Source organism: Archocentrus centrarchus, chromosome 8 (assembly GCF_007364275.1).
Source record: "Archocentrus centrarchus isolate MPI-CPG fArcCen1 chromosome 8, fArcCen1, whole genome shotgun sequence".
Classification (NCBI taxonomy): Eukaryota; Metazoa; Chordata; class Actinopteri; order Cichliformes; family Cichlidae; genus Archocentrus; species Archocentrus centrarchus.
Genome location: NC_044353.1, coordinates 11,571,866 through 11,584,539, shown reverse-complemented (window position 1 = coordinate 11,584,539; position 12,674 = coordinate 11,571,866). Strand labels below are relative to the sequence as shown.

At 40.0% G+C, this 12,674-nt stretch overlaps 1 protein-coding gene across 1 annotated transcript; it reads right to left on the bottom strand.

The window, feature by feature from the left end:
- Positions 1-1,250: 1,250 nt before the first annotated feature.
- On the bottom strand, positions 1,251-4,723 carry slc25a17 (solute carrier family 25 member 17). Its single transcript, XM_030736051.1, has 9 exons — positions 4,523-4,723; positions 4,109-4,169; positions 3,956-4,022; positions 3,654-3,805; positions 3,227-3,343; positions 2,952-3,100; positions 2,522-2,617; positions 2,295-2,380; positions 1,251-1,597 (listed from the first exon to the last, which is right to left on the bottom strand). Exons 1-9 carry the CDS (start codon positions 4,574-4,576, stop codon positions 1,444-1,446), a joined length of 936 nt encoding a protein of 311 aa, XP_030591911.1. The 5' UTR covers positions 4,577-4,723; the 3' UTR covers positions 1,251-1,443.
- Between the last annotated feature and the right edge of the window lie 7,951 nt (positions 4,724-12,674).

Below are 12,674 nucleotides of genomic sequence, written 5' to 3'. Positions count from 1 at the left end.
AGGAACAGGAGAAGCTCAAGAAATACCCGCTGGGAGAGTGGGGAGATATTATACCACTTTATTAGGTACACCTGTTCAACTGCTCATTAACATGGCAACAACTTGCTCACCCACAGCTCAAGATGACCTGCTGAAGTTCAAAATGAGGTGCTCATTACAACCAAGGTATGCAGAAGAACATCTCTGAACATACAGAATACCAAACCCTGAAGCAGATGGGTTACGGCAGCAGAAGACCACACCAGGTACCACTCCTGTCAGAGCAGGAAACTGAGGCTATAATTCACACCACCTCACCAAAATTGGACAACAGAAGTTTGGAAATACATTGCCTGGTGGTGGTGTAATGGTGTGGGGGATATTTGGGCACTTTGGGCCCCTTAATGCGAACTGAGCATTGTTTAAAACACCACAGCCTACCAGAGTATTGTTGCTGGCCATTTCCATCCCTCTATGACCACAGTGTGCCCATTTTCTGATGACTGCTTCCAGTCATTTCACAAAGCTCAAATCATCTCAAACTGGTTTCTTAAACATACCAGTGAGTTCACTGCACTCAAATGACTCCACAGTCACCAGATCTCAATCCAATAGAGCACATTTGTAATGTGGGTGAACATGTCAAAATTGAAATGAGGACATATGTAAAAGGTGGTTAATAAATAAAAAATATTCTCAAAACAGTAATAACAACACTTAATTTTCTAATAAATTAGTAAATTCATTCAGCCTGTTTACCTGTCTGTGGGCCTTGATCTTGGTGACCTGTTTCACTTAATTGAACAGATGATTCTAATTTTACTCACTTTTTTGTCTATTTTGTATAGAAACCAGGTTCAGCAGGCAAACAATAAAACAGATATCAGAAATGAACCCCAGATTCATCCTATAAACTAGGTCTACCTCAAGGAGGCCCTGAAAATGTCCAGTTATCTTGAGCTGTATTTAAAAACAGTTAATTGAAAACTCAGCTTATCAACTGAATCACACGTCCATGTTAACGTTTATGACGTTAATAAAACTGGTTTGAAGTGAGCTCTTGTACTTATGTTTTGTAAATATCTTTTTGTATCATCACACTTAGCTTTTCAGTTCTGTGGCTGGTAAACAGCAATTTGTACAGTCAGGTCCACTAAGGACTTGCTATCTGTGTGTATATAAAGTGATGAGACAATGCCGTGTGGTAACCCAGATCTTGGTGCTCCCTTGTATCTATGGATGATTTAGAGACAGAACCCACAGAGACAAACTTGAGTTTGTAATGTTTTATTGAATGGATTAAAGAAGGTGAGGTCATCATTGTTGATTCACCTTTTTAAAAAAGTGACAGGTGTCCAGTGAGTTAAAGCCTCCATCATTCATACGGACTGTCAGCCATGATTTACACAGTTCCTTTGTCCTTTACCGTGGTCAAGTGTCCAGGATGGTTAAGTGTCTTTGTAGCTAGCGCCTCTTGTAGTGGTTGTTGCTTAGTCCCATGACTCTGAAGGTGCAACTGGCGATCTTCTCATAGAGAAGGAACATGAGAGCAGCAGTCAGCACCGTCTGCAGAAGCTTGGCTTCGAGGCCTTTAAAAAGACCCAACATGCCATACTTCCTACAGCAGAAAACCAGCATGGAAATGTTAAATTGCAATAAGTGAAAGAGCAAAATTATTAATATTCACTAATGCAGATGATATATTATCCGGACCCAGATATTAATCTTTATGCTGGATATACAGATAATTTCGGCTACTCCCATATTCACAAGGAGTCACCACAGTGCTGCATATGTGATTTGGCAGATTTTTACTCCTCCTGGGACTGAACCAGAGATTTTTCACTTGTTAGGCAATAATCTATATGCTGGATATAATAAATCTAACAGTTCCTTGGGTCGATTGTACAGTTATTTGGAAATAATCAATACAGATCTGTGCAGTAATGCATAGCAATGCTTTCAGCTGTGGCACGAAACCAGAGCAGCTTCTGTATGCAGATTTCAAATAAATACCAAAGCTGACCAGGGGAGTAATGGAGATGTGTTTTTCATCTTGTTCTTCATAATTATCTTAAGTCATGTTGACTAAACATGCTCTAGGTTACCACCTGTGACATTTTAAATGGAATCACCCAAAAGCAAGCACATTCTAATGAGGATGGAACAAAACTACATTTAGGATTTGTCCTTTTTTAAAACATTTTATTGCCAGAAAAGTCTTGCAAATCTTAAGCAAGTGCTTGAAGTCACATATACTGCATACTTCACATTGGTCCTTTGCACTGTAAGTAGGTAAATATGTATACACCTACCTCACCCTGTTGACCAGCAGACACTTGATAGTTCTGAGACTGGTCAGCAGCTTTGACCTCTCTGATGGCGTGTTGTACTGTCCAAACTGTGGTAATTGAACAAAAGCATAATAAAACACACCGCTGAGGTTAAGGGTTTCTTTGTTACACATACAAACACAAATTCAAATTCTGAACAACAATATGTGTGGCATTTTAAAAGTGAACAACATATGATGCAGACATACCCTGAGAATTGACTGTATGGTCTGCAGTGGGTATGTAACAGTGGTGGCGACAGCTTTGGCAATGGCACCGATCACAAAGACCTCCAGTGATGACAGCTTTGGGAAGAAAGAAAAACCTGGAGCTTTTGTGCAAACATGTGTCATCAGAGGAACAATCTTATCCTAAAGGTATGAGGAATATGCTTGCTTGAGTGAGTGGGAAAGTTACATTCATTCTACCCTTTACTGTGACCACCAGGTTTTTCCTTAGCTGATAAATATATCAACAAAAGCTCTGGTGGCCTGCAAAACTATCTCAAAGAGCTGACACACATGCTAAGCCCGGCCACTATTTTAAACCAACAAGTCACACAAACAGAATTACCAAACGTATGCATAATAGATTATTAGATAATGTCTGTGTACTCTTACTTCTCTTTCTCTCACTCACCTCCTTGGGAATGCCTCTCCTCAGCTTCCTCTTCAGGCCCTCATAAATCATGAACTGGATAGCTGGGTTCAGCACCAGCAGCAGGGAAGGGAAGGTCCCATTCCACAATGATCCTACACCCTCGTCACGGATGATCTGCACAAATGCGTCTGCAAAATCAAAACAATTTGGAAACAAAAGAGAACGAAAAAGAAGCCATGAGCATCTTTAGTATACATATATAGATAGAACATTTGCATAAATATTCATAAGAAATAAAATGCATGGCCATTTACCCAGAATCCCAGAGTAGGTGGTGGGACGGATGTCTTCATTGCGAAACTTGGAGCCCTGAAGCTTCAGTCTGGTATTGACGACCCACAAAGGGGTGGTGACAAGTACATTTACAACACCTGGAGGGACAAAGAAGGAGATGAAACTCAAATCTTTGGGTGCAACAGCGTCACCTAAACAAGCACTGACTGTGGTTAGCTTTAGCATTCACAAATGTTCCTGGATTGTCTCAAACTCACAGGGCCATGCGAGTGGCACAGTTAAGACGGATGCTCGTAAACACAGTGCAACACAGTTTGCACAATGAAAGTTACTGGTATACACTGGGCAGAATGGGCTACTAGAAGAAAGTTGATGCTGGTCACTCTCAGGAACATTTGTGGGACTCATATGAAATTAAATGGTATTTCTTGTCAGTGACCACTTCACCTGCTGCGATGCCTATGATCAAGTCAGTACTTGGTGCTGACTGTTTTCCTTTCAGCCAGCCAGCCTTGAGGCAGTGAAAGCAGTAGAAGTAGACAAAGTTGGAACAACACAGACTGCAGATGACGGGGAACCAACCTCTGTAGGGAGCCAGCCTGGAGAAGGGGCGGAAGCAAACACAGGAGCACATCTTATCAGCCTTCTACTGGCAGAAACACTGGATTGTGACATTTGAGGGCCTGTATGCAAATTTATTAAAACAGTTTTGGTTTGAAACGTGTAGAGAATTTCATTATTTCACTCACAGGCCTTCCTCTTTCACAATTTCCGCCAGAACAGCTGGAGTTGATTTGGCTTTCCTGTTTTCATCCACTGAACACATGACAAACAGATTTTTTTTTTTTTTTAGTAAAAACATTACACTTCTGCAAATTAGACTGTGATTTCTGCTGTCTTACCCTGGAGCCGTAGCCTAGCAGTATCAAGGGGGAAGAAAACTGTCATTGCAGTCACACTTCCCTGAAAGAGTAAGAAATCACTGGAATGAGACATATATATTGAGCAAGTTACAGGCAAATACATATGAACAGCTTAAAGCATACAGTGATATCTAAAATAAGATATTTTCTGTATGAGATTACAAATCAATATTCAATTTGGTATGTTTAATCGGTTTTGTGTAAAACTACATTTCGCCACATTAGAAGGTTGGTCTACACACTTCCAAATTTACAGCTAAGTTATGCAGCATTTACATTTGGGTACATTTGGCATTGAAAAATTGTCATTTTGAACTGAGCTTTTTAATGCGTAGTGACCCTGTAGCAACTCACTTAAGACAGCAGCAACGAATGAAACTGAAATCCACTTACCACTGCTCCTGATAAAGCATGAACCAAACTCTCATACGAGAAAATCTCGTTCATTGTCACTGCAAAAACGTGTCAATTACATTCAATAATATTCGATATTGCTTGGAAAATAACTATTTATCGACAGCCTAATAATTATTATTGCAACATCGCTCTCTCTCTGTCTGCTTGCTAGCTGTTCTGGTTCTTGTTCTCATAAACAACCCGCTTCCTTGTTACAGACGCTACCGTGGCATTGTGGGAAATGTAGTTCTCTTCCACACTGCCAACTCCTATTTTAAGTAGCACGATTTTCTCACATATAAAATAACGCATTGTAGGATCTTCCTTAACTTTCCACTTTATTGTGCTATAGATGAAACGTGGTGCGGCTGCAGAGCTTCACGCATCAACCTTATACAACTGCAGTTTGCTGTTAAATTGTGACCCTGTGTGTTTTTGTTTTGGCTTTATTTGTCTGTTCTGGGGTTTTTCTTTTGTTGTGGGTTTTGGGTATGTTTGATTTTCTAGTTCCTTGTGTTTCCCAGTGTTCGGTGTCAGGTCTGCCGCTCTGTTCCCTTGAGTCACTTCCTGTTTTATTTTGACAGTCTCGTGTTCCCTGTGCTTTGTGTTTAGTTTTGCTTTCCCTGTGTCATTAGATTCATTTGTTTCACCTGTTGTTTCCACTCCCTGATTTCCTTGTGTGTATTTAAGCCCTTAGTTTTTCCTCTGTTCTTTGTTTGCGGTGTCGTCCTTGTTGCTCTCATCGTTCCCCTCTTAGCTGTGTATTTTCAGGTTTAGTATTTTTGTTTTTTTCCTTCTCCCAGGGTTCGTGAGTGTTTTTGCCTTGGTTGAGATTTCGGGTTTTTGTTAGTGATGCTAAAATGAAGCAGTATTTGCCAATTGTATTGAACATGGGTTCAGTCAGTCAAAGGTTAATTTCAGTGACATCTAGTGGTGAAATAGTAGACAACAAACACTGTCAATATATGTTCAGCTGATTCAGTAGACATATGTTGACTAGTATCTGGGACTGAGAGACGGTGTGCTTTAGGAAACAAAGTAGGTGCAGGGAAGGTGGGTTGTGCTTGTATAACTCAGTCATGAAATGCCGCAGACAGAGGCAGCAGCAGCCACTGCTCCTCCTGCTGCCTAGTAAGCTCCTGTTGTCACACTGTGGTCTCCCATCATTCACATGAACATATATTACTGACCTCTGTGAGCCTCAGCAGAAACATGTGATACATGTCCACATCACTGCACTGAAGCTGATGAAACACTGTCACTGCACAGCTTGTATCAGTTCATGAAAAGTCTAATGTGTTTGTTTTTAGGGCAAAAAGAGGATGAGAAGCCGAGGTTCCACCTGCAGCACAGGTAGGAGAAAATTTCTGAGAATCATGGAGATTTTTTTCATGTGAAATATGATGAAAACATGACAAAAATGGAATCTTACTGGATCAGCTCAAAGACAGTAAATTCTGTGCATTTCAACAGATGACAAATATATTTGTGAAATATTTTTGAGCCCTTACTGAGATTTGTTTAGCAGTTTAAATGGCACTGAACATTCAAATGAAAACAAGAGAAACCTGCTCACTCAGACCTTCAGGTGAAGGTCAGGGTTACTACAGATGTTCAAAACGCTGTAAATTTTACCACCATGATAAAAACAACTGTCCTCCAAACCAATACAGCTGACGAACAGAACCTCTTCATATCTCAAAGAACTGACCTTGCTGTGACTCTCATATCAAATGTCAATTTATTCAATATTTCCATTAAATGTTGCTCACTGCAGGTTTAAGAATCAACATCTTGTCTTGAAGGTGTTTTTTAAAAGTCTCAGACTCACTGCATTTTTGTTCGTGTTGCAGCATCTGCATGTAAACCTGTACAGGAAGCTCAACAGGCCAAGTGTCAATGTGTCTGTCTTGCCTCGAGTATATCAGGTCCTCCCTGCTTGTCATGCAAACTTTCCTAGATGCAAATCATTGGCTTTCTATGCTGGACCCATTCAACCCCAGACAGAGGCAACCTTCTTTGGGGACACTGAAGAAGATCTACAATCAGTGCTTGAACACCTTGATGCCCTCCTTCCTGCTACACAGCCTCAGGAGCTCTTCTTTCCTCACTCAGACCCCTGCACTGGTCCTCAAGGGCCTGAGACTAGCCCTGCTACTCCTGTGGATTCCCCTCCATCCACATTGCTGCCCTCTCCAGTTGCATCCATTGAACCCACGGCCACAGATGTGCTGGCACTGCTGAGGGAGATTGATTCCTTCACTCTTGATTCAGAGCCTCAGCAGCCCTCCTTTGTCTATACAGACCTCTGTACTATACAACATTTATAATTAATTTAACTGAACTTTTTAAACTTATTTATTAACTTTAACTTTTTTATTTAACTGAATTTTTGCTTTGTGTGTGTGTTGTACAACTCATTTTATTTATAGTTGTTTATCACAGTATTTTACTGATCCTATGAAGTGTCCCCACAAAAAATATTTTTGAAGTTACATTTTTTTTTTAACAATGCAAACCTTATTTAATTCTTTTGTTTTCTTTTCAAACATATTCATCATGTACCACATATCTTCTCTCACTCTCCACTAGATGTCAGGGAGAAGCTAGATAAAAACCAGTAAACGCTTTCAGGCAATTCAGAACAGTCTCACTATTAGTTGTAACCAAGCCCCCAATACTGACAAATAAACAAATGCTGTGCAACAATGTTATCTAAAAGTTTTCCAGTCATTATTGTAATTTATTTGTGAATATTGAATGTTTTACTGAGTTTATTTCCATGTGAGCACTGTCAGACATGTAACAAAAAAGCATATCAGCAGCTATTTTATAAGATGTAAACATGACAGATGTGCTTAAAAATCTTTGTTTTATCACATCTCTCACAAACGTCTCTTCCAATGCTTTTACAGTGAAGCTGTATTCATTCGCACACTTAAATGTATGAAAATGATAAAAACAGCAGTCACCTTCAAAATAAAAGGAACAAAGCTGTGTTGTGATTCAGAACGAGTGAACACAAAGAATCCTTTCCAAAGTGTTTTAAAAAAAGATGACAAACTGGAAGTGTGGGGTGAGCTTAAATGTGATTAAGAACAACATCCTTAAGAAAAGGTAAGTCTAGACTTTATCATTATATACTGTATTAGTGTGTGGATTTGTGCATCATTACAGCTTACACTACCCTCCTCTTCCTTTGAGAGTCTGCTTTTCTTGTCAGCTGACAAAAAAAAGCCTCTTAGTCATTCTTTCATCCTCTGACAAACTGCATTACCACCCCTGATTATTTCCATACTTAATCAGTTACTGCTTTACAAGCACCTTTGTGTTGATTCATGCATTCTTTCCTACTGATTACTTTTGCCACCTCAAATTATTATTCAGAGAATTAAATTCGGTGTTATTCAGTCTCAGTCTGACTAAATCAGCTGGTTATGGATGAATGAACCCCAAATGAGTCAGGTTATTCTTTCCCCACTAAAAAAAGAGAGAAATGCTCCCTCCTCAATATGCTGTCGGAAAACCATTTAGACACTGCTCATTCAGGCACCCCAAGTGTATGACTTAAGTAGTGTGTGTGTGTGTGACAGACAGAAAGCAATTATTTCAGCTCATGTGCCCACAGCTTAATGGAATAACTTGCCAAATCAAAGCAGATTACGCATGCAAATCCATGTGATATCAGTTTGTGAATTCAATTGGAGGTGTGTTACAGTGTGTGATAATTGCATTTTCTCTTTTCTTTTAAATTACATTTGACTGTGATTTCATAAACAGCGAGAGCAATAACACAACTGTTTGCTCATGCGTCATTTAAGGTTGCTGAACCTCATTTCTGTAGATTTCAGGAGTTCCAAACAGGAAATTAAAAGACACATATTTGTTGAACTTAACACACAACAGCTTCTGATAAACTTTACATCTGAACACTTAGACACAGGAAAACATAAAATGGACCACAGAACTGATCAGTTTACATTTACAGGAAATGCTGGTTGAGTGGTTGAATCTGTACAGTTGTGAAAAAGTACACAAATGACATGATTTATTTAGTAGCTTGTAGCACCACCTCTGACAGCAACAACTTTGAGCAATAATTTTCTTCATGAGTTTATCAGTCTTTCATATTGTTGTGGAGAATTTTGGTCCACTATTTTTTACAGCATTGCTTCAGTTCACTGAGGTTTGTGGATGCTCTTTAATGCACTGAATCATTGCAACACATCAATTCTTTTCTTTTTCAGCCATTCTGTTGTGGATGTGCTGCTGATCATTGTCCTGCTGCATGGCCTAGTTTAGGCCAAACTTTAGCTGTCAGACAGATGGCCTCACATTTGGCTCTAGAATACTTTGGTATACAGAGGAGTTCATGGTTGATTCAATGACTGCAAGGTGCCCAGGTCCTGCAAAACAAGCCCAAATAATCACCCCTCCTCCACCGTGTACAGTTGCTATGAGCTGTTTGTGCTGATATGCTGCCCTTAGTTCCAGTGAAAGGAACTCTTAATGTTTCAGCATACCAAGAGATTTTGGACAATTTCATGCTCCCAACTTCCTGACCCCAACCTGAGAGAACACCTTTGGGATGAATTAGAGCAGAGACTGTGAGCCAGGCCTCCTCATCCAACATCAGTGTTTGACCTCACAAATGTACTTCTGAAAGAATGATCAAAAGTCCCATAAACACACTCATAACTAAAGCTGTATAGCTGCAAAGGGTGGGTCGACATCATAGTAAACCCTGTGGGTTAAGAATGGGATGTCACTCAAGTTCTTATGTGTATGTGTGAAGGCAGTGAATACATTTGGCAATATAGTGTATTTAAACCCTATGTTGTCCCCTTTGGAGGTTATCGTTGACCCAGTATTAATCATGTGCATCATCATATGAGCCAAGATGTGAAAAAAGATACCCAGGACTCTCCATATTTTGGTTTTAGAACTAAAGAATCCTCTTGGACGAGAGGTGAAACATCTTCAAAAACTCCGGTCACTTTTTTCAAAAGTCACGGCAGATGACTGCCCCTCCCTGAGCCTGGTTCTGCTGGAGGTTTCTTCCTGTTAAAAGGGAGTTTTTCCTTCCCACTGTCGCCAAGTGCTTGCTCATAGGGGGTCGTTTTGACTGTTGGGTTTTCTCTGTATTATTGTAGGGTCTTTACCCACAATACAAAGCACCTTGAGGCGACAGTTTGTTGTGATTTGGTGCTATATAAATAAAATTGAATTGAATTAAGACTGTATTTAGTTAGCAGCACCTGACTGGTTTTTACAATTTGAAAAATGTTGGCAGGAGAAGAATTAACTGGAAATACATAAAGGACCAGTCACAGTTGCTGCAGGCTGTGTCAGTGCTGCATATAGTTGCATTTCTAGGGAGGTGCACATCAGGTTAAGATGCAGGGTTTGAGAAGGGTTTGTGGTTAGAAGTATCAATCCTGCAGTTCTAACACAACTCCAAGAAAATAAAATCAACCACCATACTCTTGTTATTAAGAGGAAAACTATGGAAAATTATATATATACACGCACACACACACACACACACACACACACACACACACACACACACACACACACAAGATTTATGGAGAAAATCTTATTTGCACTTTATTTGCACCGGCTCTGTATGAGAAGAGGATGGACTGGTTCACTTGAGGGCTGAGTTATGTCATTATGTTGCAAAGATAAAAACAGAGCAGCTTCTTGTCAGCTGCCTGCTGAGCATTTTGTCAGATTTTTCCTGTTTGGAGAGAAATACGGCTATGCGAAACCCTGGGGGGGCCCTTACACCGAGACACTCTTTATGACCCCATTCATAGCTGGTGTGTTCGAGCACACATTTTATAGATACCATTCACCCCACTACTGCTGGTGATTTATTTTTCCATAAAGTGATATGAATATAATGAGTTTATAGAACAGGTTGCTTTAGGACAGAGGCGAACTGCTGACACTGATGGAGGAGATTATTTGAGCGAGGCAATCGCATTAAATCAGGTTTTACTGCTGTTAACCATTTGAAAATGATGGATTTGCACGACACGACAAACCTTAAGATGAAGTTTGATAGGATTTTTTTTTTTATGGAATAAAAGGCTTCAGTGATATGTGACCTTATTCAGAGAACCAAGAGACTTGTGCTTGTGAAACATGGTCTGTGATGGTGCATGCTTTTGTTTTTATTGGAAATTATTCAAAATACCTAATTTTATTGTTTTGTGGGTGTTTCTGATTTTATTTCTGAGTCACTCTGTTGCTTGACTTTAAACACTGGCTCTAATGGGAAATAATATATCAGGACAAGCACACAGATTTGTGTAATTTGACTAGAATTCAAGAATAGTGGAAAATATGTTTGGAGAATTGTCAAAATTAGTTTCAAGCAGAAACCTCTCTTGGATAGAAAAATGAACTGCAGTTCCTCTAATGGCCACTTGAGTCTGGCTCCTGGTCTGAAAAATGAAGCCAGTGGGGAAGAGGCTTGAACTTGCATTCAATGTGACAGCCACCAGATGGGGATATCTGTGTTTGCAAAAAGACTTCCTGTCACGTTGATGTCTATGGGAAAGCAACTTTGTGACATGAGCTCTGGAAACGCTTTCCTGCTCAGTTTATGGGCTCGGTCATTCATTTTGGGTCATAAATGAATAAAAATTGTAAATCTTGGTCATACTCTGTTTCAAAATGGAGGTGTATGTGGTATGAAACCATACGCTCATCAGACCTCTTGTTTCTCCTTCTTTGTTTCTGTTTTTTAACCAAAATGTTCATCCTGAGGCTTCAAAAATGGGACTTCAGAAACCAACAGAAACAATACCTACATCTACCTGTTATAGTGCCTACACTCCCAAATCGAGTCCATCCCCAAAGACTCACACATTTATAATCCCCAGTCTCCCCTGTTGTAACATCTATATGAGTGTTATCCATTTATTTTAAAAACTCACACATTTGGATTTTGCTGAGACTTGAATTTAGGGGCCTGGTCACTTTGACTGATGGGTATTTCAGCAACTGTAGCTGTTTGCTCTTTGCTTATTGGTGCCTTTATAATTACTGTAAATGGAATTTACAGTAATCAGTGGGGCCTTCAGCTCATCTATTTGTTGAGTGAAAATCTAGTATCTTCGTATCCAGTATCTTCTTGCTTTGTTACCACCAGCTAACTGCTAGCTAGCAACAGCTGATAATTTAGCCCTCCATCCCTACTTCAAGTATGCCCACTTCTAACTGGCCAAAAAGCAATGAGGCTTCAAAATGCTGAATCTCAAAATCAGCTGGAGAGATCACAGCAGCTAAATCCTTCTTTTATTTACTGTCTTTGGTTTTGTTCTGTTTTATTTTATAGGTTCCATACTTACTATGCAAATGAACTTCACTCTTATTATTTTTGTCATTCCCAACAACATCAAGAAGCATCATGAAAAGGTTTGCCAGACGCTGAGAGGGTGAGAGGGTGAGAGGGAGAGAAATAGAGAAGTTGCGTCCAGTAGCATGTTATGTCACAGCTTGACAACCTCTGAATGACATGTGTGAGAAGACATGAGTGAAAAGGAGTGTGTCTGATTGTCAAGTGGGAGAAGCAAATCCTTTTGTATTCTCCAGCACTACAGCATTGCATCAGGGGTGCATCAGGGGTGTCTGAAGAAAGGAGAGGGAAGCAAAACAGTGAGAAATGGACACACTGGTGATATATATATATATATATATATATATATATATATATATATATATATAAAAGACTGGCAGAAAAAGAATGAGTGACTGTTATGGTTGAAGCATACCGCTGACAGGGCGTGGTCACTTAAAGACAGAGGGAGATAAAGAAGAAGATGAATCTGAAGGAAAGGGGTGGAAAGGGGAAATGAGATAAATAGGGAGACAGAGCGAGTTGGCTTGACACTGTGATAAATAGGTGAATGAAGAGAGAGTGGGCGCCACGTGAGAATTCATAAAAGTAATGAAAAATGAAGAGGGAAAATAAAAGCATGAGAGAATTGGAGGCGGGGTGCATGAGAAGGAGTGATGTGTGGAAGAAAGAAAGGAGGGGATGCAAGGAAGAGCGAAGGAGGAAGGGGGAGTGTGTGTGTGTGTCGGGGGGGGGGGGGGGGGGGTAAAGGATGAGCTCATTGCAGTCACTGGGCTG